At 35.2% G+C, this 23780-nt stretch overlaps 1 protein-coding gene across 1 annotated transcript in view; it reads left to right on the forward strand.

The window, feature by feature from the left end:
- Nucleotides 1-23780, forward strand: part of LOC129242124 (capon-like protein) — a 126807-nt gene that overhangs the window by 90788 nt on the left and 12239 nt on the right. The window contains exon 3 of the mRNA XM_054878682.1: nucleotides 12399-12470. Coding sequence (XP_054734657.1) covers nucleotides 12399-12470 — 72 coding nt within the window. The remainder of the gene's footprint in view (nucleotides 1-12398; nucleotides 12471-23780) is intronic.

The raw sequence follows: 23780 nt of genomic DNA on the forward strand, positions 1-23780 counted from the left end.
CCTTGTATTAAAATAATTCACTGATCTTATTCTGAACTATGTATATAAGTCCCTTTTGGCGGTTAACATTGCAGTATCCATTCTTTGGCGTAAATATGTTCGGCGCTACCTGCGATTAACTTTCAATTATTTGCTCAATTATATGGTATACAGCCATTTGAATTGTATTTTCATTTCAATTTCTTTAATTTAAGTTTATATGCGAATTTTACATGCGTTTATACTATAGAAGAACAAAATAAAATTTAAATGTTTTTGATTTCTCAGTTATTTGAATGGAAAAACAAAGCCAAAGCAAACAACGGAAATGAGGGAGAAAATAAATGGTTTGCAAAAATGCGAAAAGTCCCCCACAGCGGCTGTACCTTGCTATATTTGTATCATGTTTCAAAGTGCTCGATATTTTTTATGCAGAAGAACACATCTAATGACGTCACCAAATAAAAATGTCAAACAACAACGCGATTTTTGAGCCAGATGAAACTTGCACCATAATTCAATAGACTATACTTCGTATTCGAAATTTTTCTAAAAATTTGTATTAAAAAATTTGAAACTTTTATGCAATTTTTGATGTGAAACATCTATTGGCTCATTTGTAAACCGAATCGTTGGCGTGGCGACGCTTGCCGTGTACCTATAGTAGTATTTATGTGTAGTAGTATGAGAAGTGCTAAGCCAATTTCAAGCCAACTCACAAATGATGTGGGTTAAAGTGTGTTAGTATGTGTGCCATGTTAGAGAGACAAATGTAGAGTTGCTAAAGAGCGACAAGTTGGATGCTCGTGAGTGCTTAGTAAATGTTGGTGCGTTATGTGTTTTTGAATGTGTTCGGTAATTTGCAGTACGTCAATCATAATTGAAATTTGTGAAGTGTAGAGCTGCTGTATAAAAACAGACAAGTAATGGCGAGCGTAAAGGACAAAAGTCATCACTCAATATAATTTCTTTATTTATTATTTTTTTAATTTTATTTAATAATATTCAAATACAAAACTGGATGATTAATTTTGCGCCACCTGAAAATTCAAAAATTCCGACACTCAAAATCATTTTTTTATTTAATATTTTTTTCATTTTATTTAATAATTTTCAAATACAAAACTCGATAATTAATTTTGCGTCACCAGAAACGTCAAAAAATTTCATCACTCAAAGTCATTTTTTTATTAATTTTTTGTAATTTTATTTAATAATTTTCGAATACAAAACTGGATGATTAATTTTGCGCTACCTAAAAATTCAAAAAATTTCATCACTCAAAGTCATTTTTTTATTTAATTTTTTTTTTTTAATTTTATTTAATAATTTTCAAATACATAACTGGATGATTAATTTTGCGCCACCTGAAAATTCAGAAAATGTCAGCACTCATAGCGCACTTCAAAAACAATTTCAATTGCAAATCAACAACAGTCCAAGAGAATCTACTACCAAATATGGAACAACAATAGATGCTGTATTTGTGAGATATCTTGATAATATTTCATCCAATACTTTTCTAACGTACATACTTTAGTTATCATCGACCAATCGTCACAGTAATACCGGCAGAGGAAACATCGAATATAACTATTACTGAAGTCACAGATGAAAATATTTAAATTGTGGCTTGATATTAATATCGAATTTTGATATCACATGTATGTAAATAAATGTTTATTAAATAAAGTTACCATTTTCTCTAAGAAATTGGTAATACTTCATTTTTTTATTAAAAAAAAATAAATAATTGGCGCGTACACTTCTGTTAGGTGTTTGGCCGAGCTCCTCCTCCTATTTGTGGTGTGCGTCTTGATGTTGTTCCACAAATGGAGGGACCTACAGTTTCAAGCCGACTCCGAACGGCAGATATTTTTATGAGGACGACCGGGATTAGAAAAATGTTTTTCTTAATTTTGGTGTTTCACCGAGATTCGAACCAACGACCTCTAGGTGAATTCCGAATGGTAATCACGCACCAACCCATTCGGCTACGGCGGCCACTCATTTTTCATTTCATTTTTCATTAGGCTATATTTAATTTCTGTAATAATACATATTATCTTGTATGCATATTACTTGTACACACACGATGTTTCACATCTGCCAGGCGTCCCATGACGGCTCACATTGTTTTTTTGATTTCTTCTTAAATTTGCACACAGTTTGAAATTTGGCTTGAAATAGTTTTTGTGGATGAATGAACTATATTTCAATAAAAAAATAGTAAAATTAGATGAGAAACAAATAAATTGTCAAAACTTGCCAATAAGTCCCTGTGCTGTAGTTATTTAATGCAGTAATAAGTAGGTATATGCAGATATTTTACTTACATGCTCGTATACGTATCTCGGCGCGATGACCACCTATTACGTATACTTTTTTGTTGTTGTTGTTTTGTTTTTTTACCACGCGCATTTAAATACTAGTGGCTGTGCACGCTCAGTAATAATTTATTTTTATTATTTTAAAATTCATTTGCGTTTGCAACCTAAAAACCACGAGCTCTAGTGCAACACTGATGCTTGTATTTAAAATATGAAAAATAAAAAGAAATAAAATGTTCAACATCAAGGATATTGCTTACGTAGATGGGGGCCGACGTTAAAAACTTTTATTATAAAAATAATAATAGCGATGCGGTGGCAGTATTTGCGACATGGTGGCAGACAGGGCAACGCCAACAACAACATCATCGATAAGATGTGACAATAACAATTAAGTGGAACCAATAAAAAAAGGAAATAGACAATGTGCGTAATTTTCTTGACTGGCACTATACTCGCTTAAACAATTTTGACCGTTTAATTGTCTAATTGCGCAATAGATGGCGGCGATAGGTGAAGTTGCTTATGTGTGAGCTATCCACCGCTGATAGAAAAACGCAAAAAGGGTTCTGACAGAAATTATCCGCCGTTAAGGAACTACTGAAGAGCTCCGCTTTTTAGATAAAATACAAAGCGCGTAGCGACAATTGCAGCAGAAAACAAACAAAATTTTTCAATTTTGTTTTTGTCGTAAGAGGAAACCCATAATGCAACTGTAGCGGATAACTTATAAAGTGGAAAATATAAAATATAAAAAACAGAAAGTTTTCTATGATTCTTGATATGTTTTCTTTTACTGAGGTGCAGCATTTTTTGTTGTGTGCTATTTAAAAAATTTACGAAATCACAAAACAACCAGCAGATAAAAAGACGAATAGAAATTCGTTTGCACATCAAACGAAATGAAAAACGTGTTTATTACAAGCGACCATCAGTGCGTATACGCAATGCTCACACAATATTTACATACATATGTATGTATGTAGTTGCATTATCTTTTATGCAACCCACCCGACTAAGCATGCTTTTTGATGCCAAGCATCAAAGTGGCAAAATTCTAAATTCAAATTTGTTTACAGTTCTAATTTGCTTGTGACGCATGTTGTTGCATGCGCTGATTTTGTAGTTGTACGCTGACCCGGCTACAGGCAATACAAATAAACAAACGAGTTGACTGCCAGATAAGCGTACTAAAAGCATCTGGGCTTATGCAACTGTAAACAAAATTTGTTTTCTTATAACTGATGGCTTGTTGATGTAAATATACCCACATATACTTAGAAATTATTACGATACATTTTATAGTTTATTTTAATGCAACATAAATGAGAAGGGTGAAATAGATATCCAAAGGCATTATTGCTTTACCGAAACAATTTAAAACTTCTTCGTGTTTTAGTGATTTCCGTGTGTTGAAAAAAGGCATGGTTAGGAAGTTGATTACGATAATTTCGTGTTTTTAATGAGAAGCTTGCCCAATAAAGCAGGAAGGAGAAAAATCTAAAGCTAAGAATTCGCTTTCAAGGTCTACAGCGGCATGATATATTTATAACTAGAATTTTAGAGCATATCTTAAATAAATAAATAAACAATAAACTTCTCACTTCTGTTATGTGCATGGCCGAGCTTCTTCTTCTTTTTGCGGTGTGCGTCTTGATGCTGTTCCACAAATGGCAGAACTTTCGACTTTAACTCGACTCTGACAGGGCAAATGGGTTTTTATGAAAAGCTTTTTCATGGCAGAAATACACTCACAGGTTTGCCATTGCTTGCCGAGGGGCGAGGGCTACTAATATAGAAAAAACTTATACTTTTGATTTCTCACTTATAATTTTGATTTCTAGTTGACTGAATTACTGAGTCAGAAGTAAGTACAGAATGCCTTTGACTACAATTAGGAAAGATTTTGAAACCATATTTCTAACATAACAACCTAAATACATTTGTGAAGATGTTTAATTGAAAGATTTAAATCGGAAAACTTATAAAAGAAATTTAAATATTTTTTAATGTTGTGGTTCTTTAAGCTTTTTAGTGTGCAATTGTATCCTGGCATCTTATAAAACCTTTTATTTAAAATTGGAGTGTTATTTTTACAGAATTCAAACAGATCTGTTTTAAAGGCCGATAACAGTCTGCAATATCTGAGGAGGAGAGTAACTCTTCCGAAGCTTAAGAAGTAGGATATTTAACAATGAAAAAGCGCGTCGTTCCTGGTGGTGTTCGTACAAATGATGCGGAGGCATTTGTTGTAGACAGTCATGTTTCACTTCCGTACAAAAATACAGCCTGAATATTCGCAGTTTAGTGAGCCTGGAGATTTGCGAACTCACCCATTATGTATGCATTCGCCCGAACGCCGCGAATATTTTTTTAAAAACTCTGTATTAACCCTTTGGGGACGAGTGTCGGCATATAGTTGCCCAAGCCGTTTTACGGTTCCAGACGCGTGTCGGCAAATAGCCACTTCATAGCTGTAGGGCTCGCGAGGTAAGGTACGCATAGTATAGTAAAAGAGTCACGTTTTCATTCATAGACATTAGGGGCCATTAGTAATGAAGTCTTATCTTCCCTATAATGTAAACTTACCATGTGAGACGACGGTAGAGTCACAACGAATTTCAGGGCAACCGACAGGCTTATTATATATTTTATCCCTTGCCGAATATTACTTCGAATCTGATAAGACGGAAGATGACGGCATTACTTCGCCAAGTGCAAGTGAAAGTCCGTACAATACGAAATCCACCCAGACATTTCAATTTAAGCAGTGACATCGGTGAGTTTGTAATTATTTTTTGATTTTATATGAGATTTTACCCAAGTATCAAATATGATTGTCCTACGACGCCATTTGCAAAAGTCATAAATATTCCGATAGGGTGATGAGTATTGCGCCACCTTGTACATATGGTAAGCTTTATCTTAGATATGTGGATAATACTCCAGTTGTTGCAGTTGGGCTAAACCTTTATATACAAATATCCGACAGTTATCCGATGTGTTGACTAAATTAAAGTCTTCACTAAAGAAGATTCTGAAACATTTCTGCTTCTTCTTCATCTTCTCTCGCTTTACACAAATCTGGTAACAAGCATTTGGTGAAAGGTTGCTGAAAGAAGTAAATATTTTTAGAAATTTTTATTTGGTGCCATAATGTCCAATTTGGAAATTCACAAAAAAAGACCGTATGTCTATTAAAAATCTCTAAAGAATCCTGTTTTAACTTATCGAAGTATAATTAATTGTTAATTTGTAAAAAAAAACATTTAATAATCATGTATCCCAAACTTCAGTCCCTTTTTTTAAGTGTTTAATAGCCATGGACAAAAATGCTAAGCCTCAACTAATCCGTCAAAATGTTTTACTGACTCACGTGAAGTTGTCGACCTTTTTCAGCCAACCTTATCAGTACACTCATCATCATCCACACTTGCGCTACACATATACATATAACTATATACATATATGTGTGCATATATAAATAATAAACCAAAGGGGTTTAAAAAATTATAATACATCATTAGGCTGACAAATTGCTTTAAAACTGTTTATCCCTATCGTTTTTATCTCAGTTATAACTCTTTTCCCAGGGAAACGTATGTTAAGGCATTTTTGAGCTATTTATCAATAATCTAAGTTGATGTGAAAAATGTGGTATGTAAATAAGCCACAAACATATTCATACGAGGTGTATTCAAAAAGTATTGCGAATTTTGAATTTTCGCAGATTACTTATATTCGAATTTCGATGTTTTTGTGGCGAAATGTTGGTACTCATGTCTCTCACTCATGCCGACGAGTTTGGCCATTTTGAATGTTCAGTTAATTGTTGACAGGTGCTTTGCTTCCACGTGTTTCTTCTCGTCTTCAATTTTTACCTATTCAAAAATATGGAGCAAAGAACCTGTATCAAATTTAGTGTGAAAAACGCAATTAAGTGCGCAGATGCATTCCGAATGTTGACTGTGTCATATGGAGCAGCTACTTTAGATCAAAGAAACGTTTATCGGTGGTACAAAATGTTCTCAGAAGGCTGAGAAGATGTGAACGACGAAAAGCGTGCCGGACGCTCGAGCACTTCAGACGAAAAAATTGATGAAGTGAAGAAAATGGTATTGACCATTCGTCGAATCACCGTTAGAGAAGTTGCTGAGGACTGAGACATATCGATTGACTCGTGCCATTCGATTTTTTTCAAAGATTTGGGCTTGAGACGGGTCGCCGCAATTTCGCCAAAAGCAGCATCGCATGCTAATGAGATGTTGGACTCTGTCCGCGACGACCCAATTTAAATCTATAATCCGACAAGTTCTTTGCTACGGATCGGAGTCTGGGACAATAAGTGAAAAAGACAAAAACAAACTCCAAGTATTCGAGAGAAAAATTTTGAAGCTATTCTTTGGCGCAGTCAAAGAAAACAGCACACGAAATGGAAACATGAACTGGACAAACTTATAAGAGGAGAAAATGTTGTGCGGTTCATCAAAGTTCAAAGACTAAGGTCATACCATGAGAATGCAAGAGGTAGACCAAAATCAAGATGGCTTGACGAAACAAGAAGACGACATGACGAACTAGAAAGACAACTGGAAGGAATTAACTAAGTATCGGGGCAAATGGAGACATTTTGTGCAACAGGCCAAAGCCCACACAGAGCTGTAGCGCCAAATGATGATGGTGATGACTCTCATAAATTGTATAAATAACTTTTTTTGTAAGCAATGTAGAAGAAATGGTGGCCGGATCAGATGTACCTGCAATTTCTAATCCATATAGCTATAGAAGCTATTCTTTGCTTGCATTTTTTCGACACACCAAGCGAGCGACGCTTTCAAAAAAAGTGCAGAATTTTCAAAGCTAAATGTGCTTTTGAATATATGCACCTACGGTTTCTAGTCAATTGCTTAAAAGTTGTTTAAGTCATGAGTCTGACCGACTTGAAATATGTAGTATCCGGAAAAGAGCTTTTATGTAAAGTTAAAGTTAAAGTTTATGGCATGGAACGCATCGGTCGCGCCAAAGGTCAAAATGTATAATAAGTACTTAGATAATTTGCTCCATTAAAACATTTAATAGGTAATTTTCAAGCTACAAAGGTGTTTGTGAAGTCATGCAAAAAAATAATTGATTTTTTGAAATTTATAGAATGGAACAACCACTTAATCCGATGGATTTCGTTTCATGCTCGTAGTGTGACCCAATGGAATGTGTAAATAATGAGATGTGGCTCACTGAAGACATCTCTCGAAAATCCTTCCCAACTTTCCACAGCACGTAATATTTATGCAAATCACGCAAATGCTAGCACATAATCTGGCACACTCTAAGCTAAGTCACTTTTGCTGTTCCATTTTTAACGCAGGGTTAACTCAAATGCGTGTGCCAGGCTTTGACAACTTCTAAAATAAATAAAACAAACACAAATTTTCCGACACAATGAAATGGTAGTGGCCCTCGTTGTTGCCTTTTAGCCTACTTCACTATTTCATTTGTCATGCATTACCTTCAAAATCACTTTTCTTCTCTCCTACTTTTCCATTATAAGTAATTGACTTTTCTTGAATCCCTTTTCTAATACAAACCCTTTTCCATTTGCCATGTAAATTGAATCTTTTCAAGCCGTACATTTAATCCTTCTCATTTCTGAGGGGGAAATAAAGTTTTTGTGAGACAAAAGTTTTCATTGAAATGTAGATGTTGGGGTATTTGCCTTTATTTTTGGTTCACTTTGCGGTCGAGCGGATGCAGGTCCCGTCTCTTATTGTTCTTAGAGTCCTTTTCAATCTTTTATTTTCTTGTTGCATACTTTTCGTTTCGATGACTCTTCAGTTGAGATATTTTCATTTATCTGCTTATTTCCACACTTTCATGTTGATGTTATGGAAAATGTGTTCATCAAGTGCACTAAATTTAATTGCTTTCATTTTCGATACGTCTCACCAGAATTAAAGTATTGGTTTTGAGTTCAACTTTTTTACTGGTATATACACCCACATTTTCTACATATAATGTCTAATGTCAAAGCTTTCTGATAGTGTCAAAGCTATCTATCAGTTATCTAACCAGGCAAGCTACATTTTTCAAGTTCTAATATAGTAATATATCTCTCTAGAAAAAATATGTACGTATGTATATGTAGTTAAGAAGTTTTCAATAGGTTCGCTCGAACTTAATCAATGCTTAGTGCCCATATTGTTGGAGTAACAACAAATTTGGCTGAAACTATAACTTTCTTTCTTTCGAATGTGTCCAATTTACGTCCTTCGTAAATGTTTGTGGTTACTATGTACAAATAAGGTTCTGCAGATACCATAGAAAACTTTTTTAATACATCTGTTTTTTGTTTTTGCTGTCATTTAAACTAGTTATTCTTAATTCGAAGAAAAAGTGTAAATTGAGAAAAATACTTAAGAACAAAACAAAATAATAGCCAAATTATAAAAAATGCAGACCAAAGGGAAAAGTTAATATTTTGCTAAAAATCCTTTTTACGTTATTACTGCTGCACAACGTTTTGCATTGAATTTATTACACTTTTACATCGTTCAACAGTAATGGGTTCATATGCTATCTTGAAATTTCCAACTAACTCATCCAAATTTGTAATATTCTGCGTACTCAGTGCATTTTTTACGCATTTCCAAAGGTATTCTATTGGATTTTAGTCGGCACTCGAAGGTGGCCAACCCAGAACAGTGATCGAATTGTCATCGAAAAATTTTTTCGCAAAAGTAGCATTACATTTTGAAGTATCTGAACGTACTTGATCACATCCATATTACCTTCAATACGATGAATTGGCTCCACGAAAAGTTGTCCCTCACCATTATTGACCCTCTCGCGTGCTTTCTGATTGGTGAGACGAACTTGGAATCGAATGCTTGCATGTACTTCCTACCATCTGGACCAATTCTATTTATTTTCGTTTCATCGCTGAATAAAATATAACGCCACTGATTTTGAGTCCAAATTCAATTCCGCGTTGTAGATGCGATGCTGTTACCAATGGCTTCTTCCGTTCCAGACGACCGTGAACCTTTACTTCTGCCGGTCGAGGCGCATGCGTTATTTTCGTTATTGGCCTTTCCAGGTGAATAAAATTTTTGGATGGATGTCAGCACCACTCTTACTGGGACCCAATTTTGACAATCTAACGATCATCCTATCAATGTGGCTTTATTTTTTCTGGGAACGTTTTGCTTTTTATATACAGAAAAATATTTCAAAGCATTGAAAACCGCCATTTTTGAAACCTTTGATAGAGTAATCCGGTTCTTTGCAATCCTATGATTGCTTTTCGAAGAGCTGGGGTGCAATTTTTCCCTTTCGACATTACTACATCGTTTCAGCTAAAGGAAAGTGCTATGAAAATACTCCAAATACCTTATTTTTTACTTACTTACAAGTTACAAAAAAAAGGAAAAATAAATAAACAAAATTTCAGACGAAAGCCGAATCGTTCCTAAGTAAAACATTTACGGCACCGTACTCGATAAAAGACGGTCATATGGGGTCATGAGTATTTTTCAACGTATGTAAATAGTTGCAATAATGAGTGCGGTGGGAATTAACAAATATAATGTATTTAGCAACATAACCAGAAAGGTGAATCCCCGACCATAAGTGGTCAAGAGAGTAACCAAAAATTTACAAGTAACTAATAATTCATTCAATTACTGGTTTTAGCAAAATTTCGACTTAATAGTGGCTAAGATCTAGGAAAAGCGCTTTCAGTTACTGGAGAAAATCTCGTAGATTTTTTTTGTTTTGTATATTAGGATTAAAACTGTGAAATAACTTATATGATACATAAGTGAGGACGTTTCGATAATGCGTTGTCTTAACGGCAGAAACGAGAGCCAAAGTTTGTAGATTGCTGCTCAGATGGTATTTAATGCAATAATGGGTTTATATGTAACCGGAGTTTATACAAAATATTTTTAAACCCTCGTAAAAGCATAAATGTCTCAGAAGAAGGATTTTAAGAGTTACAATAAATTCAATGTCATGAGAATTTGCATTGAATATTTTGCTAATTAAATTCTTCTGCATGATAGCTAATAACATATTCTAGTATCGAATAGAAAAAAGCGTAGTACAGCATTTGCAACATGGAGTTAAAATAATACTTCCTAAGGCGATGAAAATCAATATTCCAACGGCAGAATGTGTTCACATCAGCTGAAATTGCTGTCAATCCCAATCTCCGTTCTATCTTTCATTCACTAACTCAATGTTAAAATTATTTGCACTGCATTTGTGGTTGGGATTGTAAGTAACCTTAGAGCTGTTGGGTGGGAAATTATGTCTACGAAAACCGTGTATTCTACAATCTGAAGAATGAAAAATATATCTGGATTTGGTCATTTCTCCTCCGTTGGCTTAAAAAAACATGAACTTCGTTTTGCCACTAATGATTAGTTTATGTTCTACAAACGAAGTCCTCAATAGGTATAAATCATGATTCATGTCATCTTCCAGCTCAAAGTTATTAGAAGTGCTGTAGGTGATTGCCAAATCAACTGAAAAAGCTTTAAATTTTTCCAAGAAGCATGAGGAGAAAATGGAGTTTATATATATTTAAACTAGCATATAAAAAATACTGAGCCTTGTGGGACAACTAGTAGAATTGACTTATTATTGCTGAACATACCGGAGATTTTTACTTTTTGAATATCGAATGGAACCATAAATACCCGAAATACCAAAATTTTAGGTGAAATGAGAAGTACTTATATAGTGTACATATGTATGTATGGAGTTAAATATATATACATACATATGCTCAGTGTAGAAAATTTTCGAGAGCAAACTGAATCATCCTCTTTTATTTTAAACCTTATTTGCAAATTTGCAACTTACATTTTTTATTTATTATATATAGGATGTTTCGTTGTTGTTGTATATTTCCTGACAGTTATAAGAGGAATACTGGTGAAAGCAGCTCTTCGCCTAGTAAAAATGTAGAATGAACAATTCCAACAGCGGAGGTGTATGCTGTTCAAGAAGCAATGAACTTTGTAGTGGCAAACAGGTGGAGAGGCAGATCTGTATGTGTCTGCAGCGACAGCAAAGTTGCGCTTTTGGCCTTAGACAGTCCTCCAATCAATCCGAGGGTAGTTGAGTTCTTTAAATCCAGGCTGAACTATGTCGTTAGACATAATATTCTGATGCCAACATGGGTCCCGGGATTCGAGGGTATCCCTTTAGCTAGGAAGGGCTCTGAGACCAAAGTCCCTTCTGCCACTACCTTTTGCAGCCATCAAATCCACGATTAGCAAACGGGTTACTTTAGCCCACAAGCGAGCTTGGTAGGCTGTGAGAAGCTGCAGATGGACAAAACTGATGTTAGATCTCATGTAGGTAGGTAGGTAGGTAGCTGGTTGGACTGATGATGGGCCACATTCTATGGGCGAAGCGCATGGAAAAGGTGGGCATTTCAGACAGTGCACTCTGCCCAGCCTGTGAAGAGGAGGATGAGACGGTGGTCCACCTTCTGTGCGTCTGCCCGGCCTTCGCTCGATTCAGGCTTGAGGTCTTTGGCACTCATGTGTTACAAAGCGACCACCTTCGCTCCTTGACACCACAAGATCTATTTAGATTTCTTCGGAGGTCGGGTAGATTTAGAGAAAATTAAGAACGGAACGTAAACACATTTTATCTAACATTATTTTAAACTATCTATTATGTGTGCTTTGTAAAATGTGGTAGCCAAATTATTGTGAAGTTTTGAGTTTGTTCAATTCGACAAAATTGTCGATTGGTTGTGGCAACATAGAGAAAAGTAATGATGAAAACCAAAGTGTGTGTAAATATATATGTATATCCTCAAATTTCTAGTATCAATATTTTTTTGTCCGCAACTGTGTATGCATGAGAAATAATAAATATTTAAAATGATTCTCTCTAAAAACACTCACCATTAGCCCTTTTAAAGTTAAGCACTATGCAATACATAAGTTGCTTTTTAGTACTTCTAATCATTTATATGGAGATGTGTGTATGTGTTTTTAGAATGTGGAAGTTTGCGCCTTTTCAGCTCATAAATAATTCATTGTTACATTTCTTGCTCTTTCCTTCTTGCAGTTTGTCGGTTGGGAGGAAGTTTCACGTCCAAATACTCGCGCCGAGATTGTACAGGCCATGCGCCGGATTCGGGTGAGTAAAAAACACAACAAATAAAATGTATTTAGTTTTTAATTTTCTTTTAAAATGTATTTCTTTGCGACCAAAAAGAGTTTACAACACTTTTTTAAGTGTCGAACTACATAAATATATGTAACACAAATATTTGTAGATTTACTCTTAAGGAAATTCTTTTGGCTATGACGGGCGGCATTGCACATCAAATTTAGAGCCAATTTATCCAATAAATTTTCAGCCTCGGTTCTTTGTGCATTATTTTTTAAAGAACTCTTCGAATATCTTCATACATTTACTCTTTGTGTCTTTCCTTGCGTGATTTTCTTATTTAAGCGGGCAATTTTCTTTAGTTATTCGTTCGTAAAAGTACGAAAATGTGAATACGATAAAAGCGAAATGTCAAAAAAAAACCCTATTTCGTTGACCGTGCGTTGATGACCATTTGATTTCTCTACATTTTTTACTACCAAATTCGACACGTATGACTTTTCACCCTGAGTCAGCGTGTAAACTGACTCTTACATTCTTAATTTACAGGAAAACTTCAAACACGGGAACTGCCGAATATTATTTACTAAAGCTCTTTAACTTTTGAACAGCAAATATCCGAGCATATTTCTGCCGTGTAAAAGCTCCTCATAAAAAATATATTCCGTTTGTAGTCGGCTTAAACTGCAGGTCCCTCAATTTGTGGAAGAACATCAAGACGCACACCACAGATAGGGGGAAAAGCTCGGCCAAACACCCAAGACGGGTGTAAGCGCCATTTATATACATATAATATACATATTTACTTAAATATATTGAAAACTTTACAATCACATCTCTCCCTAGCCATTTTTCTCCTAATCCAAAGTTATTCATACCCTACAGGTACAAGGATAATATTCGCATAATACTCGTAAAGATTGACAATTTAAGCACCCATAGAGAAGTAATGTTTGACAATCAACGCTAATTTTAAGTATATTTCCAAGAAGCATTTAAAGTATAATATACTAAATATTTCGCATTTAAAATTAATATTATTGTCACTCCTATGGCTTGGTATCCCATATCTCATGCTGAACGTGCTTAAAGGTAAATGGTCCACACAAATATTTACAAACACACGCACAGGCATATGCACACCAATGTGTGTAAGCGCTTGGAGAGTTCAAAGGAAATCCTGTCGGCCTTTGTGTGAGAAAGGATATCAACGAAGCGGCAAAATAAGCATTAGCAGTGACTTAGAAGTAGCAGTGATTTGATGTGCCCTGTCACGCGCCTGGCAGTAACACAAAGGCAACGGCAATGGCAAAAGCAACACATTGTATGCAATGAAACAAAGAACCAACCAAACTGTGCCAAGGGCACAAAAACAATATAATAGTTTTAGGCGTGCATGTGTGAATATATATATATCTATGACGTGTATGGGTATATATATATGTACACTGATATACATATGCATATACATATTATACACGCATGTAGACATTTATATGTAGATCGAGTAACGAGCAACAAAGATGGTTTCCCATTTTGAATAAAAGGAAATTGGGGAAATTACAGTGGTCACGCTCTTCCAAAACCTTCAGGCTCCAACCGCTCGGTAGCTAAGCATCCTACCATTTGGCAGCCGCTATCATAAATTAAATGAAAAAGACAATTCACATTTATATGTAAGTTGTGTCTGTTTTGCGGTTGTATGAGTATGTATATATGAATAAGCTCACCGAGCCTTAGCGAGCGGGTAGGTGCGCTGTGAAGCGCAGCACTTGTGTTCGCTTGCCATGTCATTGTCATGTTGGACAAACGGATGTGCGGCCACTCAGCCATATATGTATACACTACCGGTTCCTGCGTTGATTTCAAACAAAAACAGTATATACTTATACATAGCTACACTGCAGGGAAAAATACTAGTTGTAAACTACGTATAGAATACTACCAGTTCACTTTTCAGGCCAACCAGTTCGTGTTCTATCTTTTGTTTTTACAAAAACAACTGAAAACTGTCTGACCTTATAAATGTATATATATTAGGCCGGGTCGATTTGTGGGGCGGCAAAAAAATCGCCCATTGTTCTGTGAAAATCATATTTTAGGGATCAAAATAAGAAACTTTGCCGAAGGAACCATACCTCTAAAACCTCTAAAACGAATTCTGATGTCCCCCAATTTGGGTCGAACTTTTTAGTTTCTTTTCTCATGTAAAGGTGATATTTTGAAATGGTTGTATGGGAAACCCCCAGGGGAGTTCCAGGGGGTGTGCGATTGGCATGGGTGGATCGGCCGTCCAAAGTTAGGGGGGCGGTCATACATTTGGACTCGATTGGAGCACTCTAAATGGGTCAAAGTGGGATTTTTCGTTCGACCCAAATTGGGGGACATCAGAATTCGTTTTATATATTTTTCCCCCATGGTTCCTATGTGGAATATGGGTCCTAAGCGGTGTATAGTACAACGCATTAGCAAACTACCAGTTAAATTATGAATTCAAATTCGCCAGAAAATAGTCCAATATGCTTTCCATCGTCTTTAAGATTTAGGCTAAGTTACTTTTTAACACACTTTTATTAGCTCGGGTTGTATGTATGTATGTATGTATGTATGTATGTAACGGAATCTTTGAGCTTAATTTTCACTGGCTTCTAAAAATCTGATCGACTTGAAATTTTGCACACCTATCAAGGACCGATGACAATGCAATAATTTGATAAAAGTTTTCCATGATCCATATTAGGATTGCCACGATTAATATTTTCTTTTTTTTACTGTGGGCAAAAAGTAAGGTGAATTTGGTTGTAAAATGAAAAATCTTTATTTAGGCTCCCTCCACGAAATAAGTTCTTCATCCCGATTACTTCTTTATCACCGCCGATAACTGCATAGCTTTACACTCACAGTCGATAAGAAAGGAATTAAATATAACACGAATATATCGGAATCATTTATTCAGTGACTGCAATGATAATAATAATTTTCATTCATAATAAAAAATAGTTTAAAAAAAAAACTAAAAAAGCTTCATTTTCATAACCCTCTGTACGTAGGTAGTTGCGAATAGAATGATTGTAATATTATATTTACTATATCAAGCATCCCACCCTTTTAACTCTAATTTGAATTATTACTTCATTATAGGTCCCTTTGTCATTAAAATTTATTTTCTACTTTTTAGTTTGATTAGCAATAAAAGCGTGTTTTTTAGTTTTTTTAAACTATTTTTTATTTCATATAGTACTCTCGGTACTTCCAAAATCGGCATCATTTTTTAGATGAGAGTGCCCAGAACATAAGAATTTATCATCTATAATTTCTACGCCGTTTTTGGCGGACTGAACAACTTTAACCGCATGAAAGCAAATATAAAATTTGTATTTTTTCCAGTGCACGTATCGCTGTAGGCTACTATGTACATGCTTCAATCAACAAGAAGCAATTTTTTGGGCACCCGTGGATGGCTTTATATTCTATCATAAACGGGGAAAACCCGAAATTCCGGGAAACTATAAAAATTAGTATGTAATTTACAATATTGCTTCACTTATAAAAATGCACTAAAGAAATTATGATAAGTAAAAACTGTTAATTTTTATCTTTAACTAATTTTTTGTGAAAATAAACTTACACCCCTTTCAAAAAAATGGCTAATATTAAGAAAGTGTAACTAAAAAAATTAGAAGTAAAATAAGCATGCATATAATGCAAAATTTTAATGTAATTTATGTATATAAAATTGTATGATCGCCTACATTTGAAATCGAATTGCGAAATAAAGAAGAAGGAGAAGTTGAATGAACAAACAAGTGATTATTTCTTAGACAATGCGGCGAGATGTCAGTTAGGAAGATATTGGTCGGCTCATTCCAATTTATGTAACCATTAATAATATTTTAACCAAAAATGTATAAGAATCAGAAAATGCCTAGGCCTAACAATTTCCGTCGCTATATATAATGGGGAGAATCATTTGGCCAATCAATCTTATTCATAACGAATTTGGTAAATACTTTTTGCGTTCTTTCGATTTTCTCGAATTTATTTTAACAAAATCATGCATATCACATGCTTTGGAGCCAATGAAGTCAACACGATTCGACAGCTTGGCATCAAAAATGACACCCCGTTTCATTCCGTAACGGCGCAGCGTCTTTATTTGTATTTAAATAAATAAACATTTGGCTTCTTGATAAATGTTACCACAAACATTTGTTTGTATTGAGATATAAATGGTTTGTTGTGTACCATCGCTGAAACGCATATAAGTATGTATGTATGTGCGAATATATCTGGCTGCAGATTATTTCTGGTTTGCGTTAAAGTTAGATAATCGGTAAACTTCACTAGCCGTATAAGCCTCAACTGACGTTTTGAAGGCAATACAACCGATTTTCACAAATAATTTGCTGTTAAAATATGCATGAAATAAACATAAACCTCAGCTTTTCACCTTTGCCGAAGTGCAAACAAAAAATTCAGAAAAATTGTTAACATAACTTACTAAAAATCGTTTAATAAAGTAATCGCGTAAAAAAATATCGAAAAAATATAGAAAGCTCATACAAAAGCGAACTGTTCTTCTTAAAAGCCGCGCTGTGCACAAGTGATTAGTTCTTGTCTGAGACTAGAAAGTCGAAAATCCTCATAACTCATCGCACGAAAACTTTAACGACTTAATTCCATCTTTGGGCGAGTTGAATTTTTAAACTCACTGAATAAAGAACAAATAAAAGTCGTAAGTGAAAACATTATATGTAAGTTTATGCTAAAAAATACCAAACTTTTCTAAAATAATGCAAATTACTACTCATCACTCGTGGCATTGCAAAGGCGCAAAATATTAAAGGGAACCCTCGTATGTTGATTCTATAGCAAAGACCATAATAATCCAAGTTTTAAACCTAATAATTTCAAGACTTTTAGTCAGTATTAAAAAATAAAAATTGAGTTCTTTACACCATTAAATGTTAGTACAATAAAATGCAAATTTGAAGGCGTGCAAAATTTTCATAGATTTTTGGTAATTTTCTTCCTTGACGATGTCCATTCGTTATATGTATATTATATTATGAAGAAAATACGCAACAACTTCAGAGAAAAAAATTATAGAAAATCAACAAGAAATTCGGCTCTTTGAAATATTTATTTTATTTCAACTGGAATTTATTCTCATACCCTTGACGACAGAATCTGCTTTCAAAAATCTGTTGCCCTTTTTATGGAATATAAATTATATGTATTTTCCCATAGTTGCTAGGTGGAACATAGGGCCTAAATAAACAGCTTGTAATTTGATTTATTTAGAGCTAGGTAATCAATTTGGCTCCAGGAAGGTTTTCTTGCATCAGCTTCAACTTTTCGCCTGGTCTTCCGCGTCTGCGCCTCCCTTGAGGTTCCAGTCTAGAATATAAATTGCATATCAACTATTTTAAATATTGGGCTTGATTTCTCTCGGTGTGGATAATAGCAATACATAAATGCTCATTTTATTCACATGCCCATAAAAAATTTTAATAATAATGAAGTAAAGCAAAACGTTACCAAACAGGAAAGCAACAATGAAGCAAATATTATTGCCAGTCAAGCCCATTTTTTGGTTTGTTTTTACATAAAAAATGAGGTCATTGTCAAGCATTGTCATGAAGTCAATGGCTAAGCTGTTGTCCACCACACATCCTACGGCACATTCGTAGACAAGGAATATGCCAACATTACAGGGTGAAATTATGTTTTCTTCCTGGAAGTAGAATCCAATGTGAACTTGAAACTGTACTTCACTCCATTCCTATTATGCCTTACTCGCAGTTGCTTGTAAAGGGTTTTTCAATAAGGGCGGGTAGATGTTGAAATGGAATAAAACAAGCTGTGTGTGAGTTATTGACAAAATTATTTTTTTATTTGAAAGGCGCATATATGCCATTAAGTGTGGAATATGACATCATTGAAATGCCCGCCTCGGCTTCTTACGGTGGAACGGATCCGAGTGGTCCAATTTTCAATGACTTTTCCGCATAGATCCGGCTGAATTTGAGCGATGGCCTGTGATATGTTCACCTGTAGAGCATCGGTCGATTGTGGTTTATTTGCATAGACCTGAAACTTCAAGAAACTCCACTGGAAAAAGTCTAGCGGGGTCAAATCGCATGACCTTGGTGGCCAATTCACATCACCCCTGCGAGAGATAACCTTACCCTCAAATCGTTCATGCAGAATGTCAATCGTGGCGTTTGCTGTGTGGCTCGTAGCGCCGTCCTGCTGGAACCACATGTCGTCTAGGTCCATATGGTTCTATATGGGCCATAAGAAATTGGTTATCATCGTTGTGTAGCGCTCGCTGTTGATTTGTCGTTTTCAGAAAAGTACGGACCAATGACGCCGCCGGCCCAAAATCCACACCAAACGGTAACTCAAACGGTAACTTTTTGAGGATGCATTATCACCTGGTGAACCTTGTGTAGATTGGTATCGTCCCATATACGGCAATTTTGTTTGTTAACACAGCCATTCATCTAAAAATGCGCCTCGTCACTAAAGATGATTTTTCGCCCAAAACTGGGGTTCTCTTCCAAATGATTCGAAACCCAGTCAGCGAACAAACGGCGTTGTCTATGGTCATCAACTTTGAGCTCCTGGGTCAGTTGGATCTTGTACGGGTGTAGGTACGGGTGAAATCTGCGAAAGGCCAAGTGCTTGTGCACGGCGAGGAATAGACTGCCTCGGGTTCTGCTGTACACTTTCACGGACCGCGGCAATGTTCTCGGCTGATCTTGCGTTCCTTGAACGTACGGATGTTGGCTGATTGTTTACTGACCCGGTCGTCTCAAATTTGGCCACCAAACGTTGAAGAGTCGACTTTGAAGGGCCACCACGTCTACCGAAAAATGGGCGCAATGCGCGCAACGTTTGCGTTAATAAGCACTCATTTTGATAATAAACTTTTATCATTTGAACGTGCTGTTCAATCGTGTAATTTGCCATGATGATTTGGCATAAACAACTACATAATAAACAAAAGATTTGACATATGTCACCAAAACAAAATGGCTGCCACAGGGCGCCAAAATCGACGCGCGCCAATTGAAAACCCCTTTACATACATACAATCATACATAACTAGTTAAGTATATTTGTTTTGGCCTACATTTGCCAGTAAGCCTTATTTATTTACCCTAACAGCATAATGGATGCTTTTTATACGTCTACTAAGGCTTTTGGTCTGCATAATAGCATATAAATATGTATGTATGTAGTAGCATATGTGCACATTGATGGATAAAAAATTAATAAGAAATTTATGTACGACTCTTACCTAAACAAACCTGCCCCATCTGCCTTTGTTCACATCTGTTCTTAATAACTCACTCATTTCATATTATACTTTGCACAAAAACATTTCATACATTTGCATATGTATTGAATGGATTTGTATCTTTGATGATTTGTGCATCAGTTTTGAGTTTTTGAGGGAGACAAAACTCATTTCTTTTCCAATTTCCGCCTAATATGAAAAAAATATCTGAAATTTATGATGCGTAAAATTAAATATGTCGTCTTACCAAATTTAACATAGAAGTTTTTGTTCTTTTAAAAGCTTGCGCCCATTTAATATTTTCATTGCCTCAATGAGTTTCAGTAAATGGAACATTCTTTTATAAACTGATCAGATTTTGACAAAGGAAAATGTAGCGACATATTTTTGCTTTAGTCGAAACATGATTTCGGTTTTATATCAGAAATAAGAGATACCGGTTTTTTAAAATGTTTTTTGAAATATGGAAGAAATAAACATTTTCTGGACTTAGTCATTTCTGTCTTCAAGACTGATTTTCAAAAACTCGGTTTTAGCTATCTGACTATTGCGTAAATTATTTAGTGCACTATGCTTAACCCTGAAATACGCCTATAACAATTGGTCAAACCTCGTGACCAGTTGTTTCAATATTCAATTCTTTTCAATATTTTTCTATTATACTATTTATATTTATTTTTGAAATAATTATTAAATTATTGCTATTAAAAAAATGTATCTACCCAGAGTTATGGAGTTTTAAAATCAAGTTTCCCAACCTGGCCAAAATTCACGATTCCCTCAATTTTCCACCGAACAAAAAACCTCAAATGCGCATCTTTTCTCTTTCAATATATAGTAGAATCCAAATGAATGAAAAAATGAATGAGAATTGGGCTTACACGACTTACGGTATTTTATGTTCACTACTAGTTGCACTACCTCATCCGAACCCAGCTTCCTTAATAAACCTAAAACAGAACTGGGTTAGGGAAAGCGTATATATTTTCTTCCGGACCACATACGAGCGAGGTATGTAATCATTCTTCTCACTATAATATTGCATTCGAGAAGGTGTGTTGTAGTCTCCGAAGACTGGTCGCAGAAACGATAGGAGTCAGTGTTCCATATTACAAGAAGTGACCTGTGAGAATGCCAGTGAATAATCTCAATTTGCCTTTAGGGAGAGTTATGAACAGCCTGAGCCTTTTTTGAGTATACCCGCTTATGGCCCGCTAGGCACTTTGCCAAGCTCCATAGCTTGGTTCCATCTTACATCCATAGCTCTTCTCTTTTAAACTCCCCCTTGATGGTGTGTTGTCCCATAGCAGGGAAGGGCTTAGGCGCTATTAATAGTAAGGCCGCCACCTCTCTGGCCAATGCATCCACTACTTCGCAAGTGAACCTCTGTGGCCTGGTACCCATATGATTGTGCATTCCTTCTTCTTCTTCTTAGCATCACAGTCCTTTGTTAACCGTTGCTTCATTCACAACCTTGCGCTTTCTAAGGCTACCTCCTTTCACCGCCGCACGTTTATCTTTTCAAGGTCAACTTCCCCGTCTTCGCGCCATCTCATTCTGGGGCGTTCCTTTCTTCGGCCTCCAGCAGGGCGTAACTCAACTGGCTTTCTAGTTGTTCTCCCCTTGGCCATTCTAAACACGTGTCTGAGCTGTCTTATCCCCTGAGATTTTCTAAATCTTATCAGAGTTTCGGTTTTTGCTAATACTTTCAGCTCATGATTGAATATATTTTTCGCAATATGTTTCTTTCAAATTAGTTTATTAATATCAGTAGTTTTTACCGTCTATAGTTCGCAACCACAGGTAAGCACGGGGATCGTTTGCTCTGTGTTAATTGCATTTAATTAAATGCACTATTTAAAGGGTTGGGGGTAGTCAGAATTTCCATTTTGTTAAAGTATAATATCTTGAAAATAATGTGTGAAATTTTGAAGTGAATCAGAAGAGCGCTCGACCGCTCCGGAGCTCGATAGCAAAACTTTAATTTAACTTTAACTTTGGTGATCACTGTAGCTTAAAAACCGCTTTGGGGTTCACTAAAAAATAGTTTACTAAACTCATTCAATTTATGTATTTATGTATATATCAGGTGCATTTATTATTTAACTATTTTTATTTCCCAAAGCGTTTTCTCTTATTACGGGTATATTTTGCAAATTTTAAATGATAAATAGTGCTGAAATGATAAATGATGCGTGACTACTATTCGGTGCAGTCCAGGTTCGAAACCTTCTGTGGGCACAAAACTCAAAGTGATAGAAAAATGTTTTTTCTAACTAGAACTAATTATGGCTATAAAGAACCAAACGCCAGAAGCAAACGTCTATGTAATAAATATGCGCTCCATATAGATCTTAATGCTACAAAAATATAAATACATGAATATAAAGGGAGAAACCCCTTCCATTTTTCCCCCTCTTTTTAGTTTATGGCACCATAATGAATGGTTTTTTATGTACATACGTATGTTCCTGCCGAAGTATACCACTTCCCTCCTACGGAGTAAATCACATAACCTAACCTAATTGAACATAAGATTACGACCCCAGCCTGGAAGGGGAAATTATTTCTGACCTTCTGCAAACCTTCAGAAAATTGTATGCATAAAATGCGTTCAATAAATTCGAGAGAACATATTAACGTGTGAAGGTAGTGCGACTTAGGCATCTTGCTTTTACATACGAGTTTAATACGACATATTTCCTTTCATGCGTGGCATGGAAGCCTTTGTGATTAGAAAAATATAAAGACGCTAGAACTTATAGGCATTGACCCACAAATTTACTTAACATACATTTATACACATACATGCATATACACATAATTGGATTTGCCATTACACTTTCGACTTATGTACATTTACTTGAACAAAAACATGTGTTTGTTCACGTTTGTGCGTTAGCTTTAGTAGTTGTGATACTTTTCAATGTTCTGCACAAAGGTATAATGAATGAACCCTTAATAAATCCCTATTCCTTAAGATTCCCAATTCCATTTTAATGCACGGCACAAGAAAGTGTTTTTTGCTCACCTTGTCTTTTCTTCAAACAGCGCCGAAGTACCACCGCTAGATATTATGTTATATAGTATATACATACAAATATGTATAGGTATATACATACGTATTTATTTATGCACAGTGCAATGCAAAACGAATTTCACTTAAAAATAAACCGATTTTTTTCCTACCGCGCAGTGTTTCAACTATGTAAAGGCAGGTGAAAAAAGTCATTGTGACAGTTGATATCCTGAGAAACCTGTTTATCTGAAAGAGAGTAAAGTAGTAGTCGTAAATAGATAATTTCATATCATTTACTCACCCCTCTCTCTTGGAATGGTACATTTTCAAAGGATCAATAGAATTGGTGCGATATTGACTAATCAGTTTAGTTACGTTTAGTTGGGAGCCCTTCAATACCAAGTATTATTTTTTCAACTCTAAACAATTTTCTTAGTGGCATGGCTTTTTCTCGCCAATATTTTTATTATGTATTTTTTTCTTTTTTTCATGAAAAAGTATATTTGGAAATGTGAATGTTTTAGATTATTAACATGAGTTAGAGGATTTTATGCAGTCTCCGAATATATAATATAATATATTTTTACAAGTTCATGCTACTCTGCAAATATATGTAGTTTTGAATTTTCTTAATTTTTCGATATACCACTGCATTTTGCGTAATTTCACGGAAAATTTTTTTCCAGCATTGGAAAAATCACCTGAGAAATGAGTGTAGTGAGAATATTTATATCTATATCTGTAATTTTTAAGTACAATCTTCGTATTTCTTATAGTGCAAAGCAGAATCTGATAAACAATGGGTAATTTTTGTGTCCAACGTTAGCCAATAAGGATATTAATTTGACAGAATCAACTCCGTTTTGACGGGTATTCGCTATTAGGGGAAATGTAAAATAATTTTTGATTGATTTTGACTTTTTTCCACTGACTTGTATATAGTCGAAACACTGTGCAGCGCACATTGTACTGGGTGTGACCAAAATGACTACAAATTTGTATTTTCTAC

Source organism: Anastrepha obliqua, chromosome 3, assembly GCF_027943255.1.
Source record: "Anastrepha obliqua isolate idAnaObli1 chromosome 3, idAnaObli1_1.0, whole genome shotgun sequence".
NCBI classification, from domain to species: domain Eukaryota; kingdom Metazoa; phylum Arthropoda; class Insecta; order Diptera; family Tephritidae; genus Anastrepha; species Anastrepha obliqua.